Here is a 6,000-nt window from a genome sequence, read left to right as displayed (position 1 = left end):
GGAATAAGACATGTCAAAAATCCGAGAGGCACTTGGTGAGACAAGGAGATTTTAATAAATACCTTATTCTCCAAAAGGAGATCAAAATGGCTCTACACGGCGGACAATTTGTGTTTGTCCGGAAGCTGCTCCATAATATGCACGTACTGTAGCAACGTCACTTGAGTGAAGCGCGTCTCAGCAGTCGATAGTCCGCTGCTCTCTGCTGTGCGCGCGTGAGCGCGGGCACGTACGCGACCCAACCCACGCCACATATTAAGCTTTGAACTACAACAACAGCTAAGCTAGCCTAGCCGATGTAATGATGGTCAGCAGACAAGGTTTACGTTTTATGTGACTTTTAATAACAGCGTGGCAGAGTCATCAAACATGCGGTGTGTTCACTCGCAGTCACTTTCTGGAACTCCCCCTTATAGGCGGGACCTCTCAATCAACTGGAGTATGACGTACAGTACAAACGTTCATAGAGCACTTCTCATATAATAATAGCCTATTATATGACAGCTGACACGACGCTCGAAGTCAGACGGACACATTTTTTCTGATAATCAGTGTGTTTTCCGTATTGCCCAAACATATATTTTTATTCGAGCGAGGGTGAGGTCTGGCTTGTTTCGGCAGTCGGCATCGTGTCGCCAGACGCACTTGCTTAGATGCACTGTGCGGGCTTTTGCTGCGTCAACGCCCCCTGCACTGAGTCGACGCCCCCTGGACTAAGTGGCGCAGCCTGGACTGTGCCAAGCAGCCAATGCAGTCTAAACTGCGCCGGTGCAGTTCACGTGTCAATTAGCAGCCTGGACTGTGTCGACGCAGCCGATGCAGTCTCAACTGCGCCGGTGCAGTTCACGTGTCAATCACGTGACGTAATGAAGCAGCACATGCACCGACACGTGGTTTGCTCTGTGAGCCCGGCGCATGCGTCAACGCATCGGTGTCGCTGGACCCATCACTAATAGACAGTATCAGGAGTCCTACTTAAAATACGGAATTAATTAGTGACGGGGAAATTCCAACACATCCCTTTAAAGATATTTCTAGATCTTCTATTTCCAAATGAGCTGACAATGATAAAACACCAGTTTTCCTTGAAAAAAAAGATCCTGCTAAAACTCAACACACAACAATTTTATTAGAGTCAGACTGTGTTACGTTTATTTGATGACATTAATTTCTGAGAATCATATAATTGCACATAACTCGCACAGGTAAAAAAAACTGTGAAAGTAAAAGATCCTGTTAAAGAAAAAAAAGTCAATTTGACACACCAAAGAAAAATGTTGTGAATGCTACCAAATTTGAATGATTACAAAAGTGTGTAAAATAAGGCTTAAAAATCATGACCGAAAAAAAAATCACACTATTGTCTCCACTCTCAACACTGTGAGCCCTTAACCGGAACTGGAAAAAAAGTTCCCAGAGGGCGCCTTGGTGGACGCAGAGGGGGAGAAAGCATTCCGTAGCTGAGTCGCATGGATGAACATGCAGCACCATGACCGAAATTTGTGTTCAGATACGAGCACACACTTGAGGTGGACATCGGCCACAACAGATCGATGGGAAAAAGTAGAGAAGGATCAACTACAGCATGGTAGATGGGAAAAGAGTGTGAGCAGGACACCCACAGCATCACAGAGTTGTCCACCGGAGCCATTAGGACGGAAGCTGAAGTGAGGTAGTCGGACTGCTGACGGAGGAAGCTTGCGCGATAAGTGGCACAAAAAAGGGGCGTAAACCTAGCCAGTGAGAACTGACTGAAAGTGAACCTGACTGCAGTCCCCATATTGGGGTTCGTGGAGCTAAATGTTTGAGTGATCTGTTTGAATGAAGTGGTCTAAACTGCTATTTTGCCATCCACTCTGGTCGAACAGAGGTTCTTGAAGTCACGGAAAAATGAAAATGGGTGAGTCGACGTTGGTTCCGAATGTTTCGGCCAGGGGTGCCCAAGTCAGGTCCTCAAAATCCCCTTTGCTGCATGTTTTAGAAGTCTCCCTCTTCCAACATACCTGATTCAATCAATGAGGATTGTTATCAGGTTTCTCAGAGATTGCTGTTGAACTTACCATTTGAATCAGGCGTCTTGGAGGAGGGAGACACCCAGGCCAGGCTGGATAGTGGCCCTTGAGGACTGGACTTGGGCACCGCTGGTCCAGGCCATTGGGTTCAAAAGTCAAAGATGTTCTCCATCTAGAAATGAGTGGGGTGGGTGCAGTACCACATGTTCCCAGCAGAGGGTGTTTGAGGTTAGTGTTTGGATTCGGGTCAGTTGATAGAAGACAAGGTTTGAGAATCCGCCCAGAGTGTCTGCCATTGAGAATCGCCGACAGGTTTTTGGGTCAGGGCTCAGAGTAGGAGTGTCACACTGGAATGAATTATACACCGTTGGATGCAGCTTGACAAGACCTATCTCCACATACCTCCAGCCTCTATGTGGGTAACTCAGAGTCTGACCTAGGGTAAATAAAAAACAAGCCCTCCCTGTAGGAATGTATTGGATTTTCATGGGGTGTGCATGTTTTAGTTGTAACCGTAATAAAACATTCCCCCAGAACCATGTGAGGAGCATGTTTTGAGTCATTTGGACTCATGCAATTTGAGTGTGGATGCAATTTGTTGGCCACAATCAGCAATTAGCATTAAAAGAAATGGTGAAAAACTGTTACAGTAAATAGACACAATTTTCACTATGACATAGTTCTCAGTGGAAGCGTTTTGAGCAATTACCGGTACCCAAATGTATTTAGAAAAAAAAAGATCTGTGACTTCACTTTGCAGGGCCTAAATGTTGGTTTAAATCGAAAAGGAAGGGCAATATTAGTGCTCCCCAAGCACAAGTCCATGACTGGACACTAGATTGGATAAGCAAGATAATGTGTGTTTTTGTGCCACCTCTTAAAACTATAGCGAAAGCTCCTGCAAATTCAATATCATACTACATATTCTAAATTTGCTGAAGTAATCTGGATTTTTCTGAAGTAAATTTTCATACAATGAAAATATGTTGACTTCCCTGAAGTGTGTTACATAGTTAGAAGACATTCCTCTCTAGCCACACTGTGATCTCGTTCTCATTCGTCCGGATCCATTGAATGTTATTTCTGACAGTTTCCAGTGCCTGCTGCCTTGGCATCTCCCCAGCACCAGCATTGGGATTCAGACTGAAGAAGTGCTCCATCTGTAAGATCAACGCACAATGTCACATTAGATGAGGGTGAACATATTTTGATTTTCAAAAGAGTAGACAATCGGCCCGGTACTTCAATGATACTCGAAGTTTACTCAAAGATGCCTTACAACAATTATATTTAAGGTATGTCTCCTCAATTAGATATCTAGATAGCTAGCTAAAAACAATGCTACATAAAAACAATGTTTTTGTTAAAATAGTGTAGTCTTTTATTTTAGTGCCAAGACACAGCACAGAGCATCATACTAATCAAATCCGCAAATGTGGTGTATCATATTTTAAATAGGGTCTGTTCATTCACTGGCAACTATATCTTGTATGAATTCAACGAAAACTTCAGACATCATCTCATCCACAAGTGGGTAGGGTAGCCCAAACCTTTACTCAAATCAAAGTACTGTGACTTTAGAACAGGCATGTCCAGTTCTGGGCCTGCAGGGTCGCTGTCCTGCCTGTTTTCCCATATTTTGAAGTTGATTCTAAGTTTGACAGGGAGCCAGTGGAGCTGTCGGAGGATGGGGGTGATGTGATGAAAGGAGGGGGTTCTCGTGATGATCCGGGCTCAGGAATTCTGAACACGTTGAAGTTTATGGAGGAATTTGTGATGGAAGTGAATTGCAATGGTCAATACGGGAGGTGACGGTACTGTGGACAAGGATAGCAGTGGTGTGAGGGGTGAGAGAGGGACAGAGATGATCGATATTACATAGGTGGAAATATGAGGACCAGGTCATGTTATTGATGTGGGAGTGGAAAGATAATGAGCTATTGAGGATGACATCCAGGCTTTTAACCTGAAGGGAAGGAGACACAGTGGAGCTATCAATTGTGAAGGAAAAACAATTGGTTTTGTGTAAGGTGGATTTGGTACAGATGAGGTCTGTTTTATCACTGTTAAGCTTGAGGAAGTTATGGGTAAACCAAGATTTGATTTCTGAGAGGCAGTGTGAGAGGGAGGACGGTGGGAGGGAGGCGTCCGGTTTGCTGCAGAGGTCGAGCTGGGTGTCATCCGCGAAGCAGTGAAAGTGTATACCAAAATTGTGGATAATATTGCCAGGAGGAGAAGGTAGATAATGAAGAGGAGGGGTCCCAGGACAGAGCCCTGGGGTACACTAGAGGCGATGGGGAAAGACTGTGAAGTGAAGCAATTGAGTTGGATGAACTGAGAGTGGCCAGTGAGATAAGAGTGAAGCCAGCGTAGGGGCGTGTGAGTGATGCCTATGGTGGAGGGAAAGCTGCACTCAGGTCGAGGAGGATGAGGATGGATATTCAACCATAGTCTGCTGTCATGAGAAGCTTCATTAGTGATTTTTATGAGGGCTGTTTCTGCACTGTGATGGGGACGGAAACCAGACTGGAGTTGCTCGCAGAGACTGTTATAAGTGAGGTGGGAGTGAAGCTGAGAGGCAACAATTTTTATCCTGTAGAAAGCAAGGTGTCAGCCATAGAGGAGACCCCATCCCCACAGTCAGTGACTGAATTGAAAGCCTACTTGGGCTTATTGAATTATTACAATAAATATTTGTCTAATTTGGCCACATTCCTTACACTATTTGTTAAAAAAGGATGTGAAATGGGCCTGGGGCAAATAACTAAAATGTGGCCAAGGTTCTATATGGCAAACACAGATTTAGTATTATCATGTGATGCATCCCCATACGGCATAGGGGCAGTGCCATCACAACGTACAAGAGACGGACGGCTGTGAAAAGCCTCTAGGGTTCATGTCACGCACGCTGACACCTGCAGAAAAGAACTACTCCCAGCTTGTCAAGGAGGCCTTGGCAATAATGTTTGGGATCAAGCGGTTCCACAAGTATGTTTACAGTCGATCGTTCACCATTTGCACTGACCACTGATCTTTCTTTTCTATTAGAAGAAACCAGAGCCACAGATGGGGTCACCGAGGGTGCAGAGGTTGGCTGTTCTCTTGAACGCCTATGAATGCAAGATTGTCTACAAGGAGCATGTAAATGCAAATGCTGTCAGCAGACTGCCGCGGCTGCAGTTCAAGCAGGACGAAGAGGATGACCAAGTGCACAAGATGGAAGTGATGGATGCTCCACCTATCTCATCTGCACAGGTGAGGCAGTGGACTGCAAAGGATTTGATACTCTCTCAGGTACATCGCTGGTGCCTGGCAGGGTGGCCAACAGAGGTACAGGTCCGGCATTCCATCCTTACAGTCAAAGAAGGCTGAAGTTGAGTGTCAAGGATAGTTGTGTGACTTTGCGCGCCAGGGTGGTCATTCCGGAAAGAGTATAAATACTCTTTACATATTTTACCTGCTGGTACCCATTTACACTGAAACAAAAATTCCGAGTGGGGGGGGGGGGGCAACCCTCCTTCACGGTTTTTCACTTATCGCGGCAGGGTCCCGGTCCCCATTAACCGTGATAATTGATGTATCACTGTAATCACAATTGGGGGCTTGGTATCTTGCTCAATGGTATTTTGACATTTTCACTCGAGAGCTGGGGAACAAACCCCCAACGGGTGGGTTTAGATCCGATGCTGCCCCATGTACAAAAGTGGTCTTTGGAATCACAGTGGTTGTCACTTTGAAACAGACCAATGTGAAAGAACTTTGAAGAGAAAAACAAACAAGAGCAATGTCTCTGCGCTTGATTACGACACATGCAGTTATCACCAATTAGAAACATTGTGCATTAGGTTGCACACAGAATATTCCTAACCTTCCACAGTTGCAGCTCTGTGTTGTACTTGCTTGAAAGCTGATTCAAAAGGCGACCAAGGTTCCTATCATTGAGAGTGTATCTGTAAAAGAAAATTCATTCGTTAATAATCAACAGAAT

At 45.0% G+C, this 6,000-nt stretch overlaps 1 protein-coding gene across 1 annotated transcript in view; it reads right to left on the bottom strand.

The window, feature by feature from the left end:
- Positions 1–357: 357 nt before the first annotated feature.
- The window catches only part of enpep (glutamyl aminopeptidase), a 44,510-nt gene continuing 38,867 nt past the window's right edge, over positions 358–6,000 (bottom strand). Inside the window, exons 19-20 of the mRNA XM_086127509.1 lie at positions 5,881–5,962; positions 358–3,172 (exon numbers count right to left, since the gene is read on the bottom strand). Coding sequence (XP_085983635.1) covers positions 3,026–3,172; positions 5,881–5,962 — 229 coding nt within the window. The 3' untranslated portion in view covers positions 358–3,025. The remainder of the gene's footprint in view (positions 3,173–5,880; positions 5,963–6,000) is intronic.

This window comes from Hippocampus guttulatus, chromosome 13 (genome assembly GCF_054856545.1).
Source record: "Hippocampus guttulatus isolate MCC_2025c chromosome 13, RoL_Hgut_1.0, whole genome shotgun sequence".
NCBI lineage: Eukaryota > Metazoa > Chordata > Actinopteri > Syngnathiformes > Syngnathidae > Hippocampus > Hippocampus guttulatus.
The sequence above is the reverse complement of the archived record's forward strand: the minus strand, read 5'-3'. Positions and strand labels throughout refer to the sequence as shown.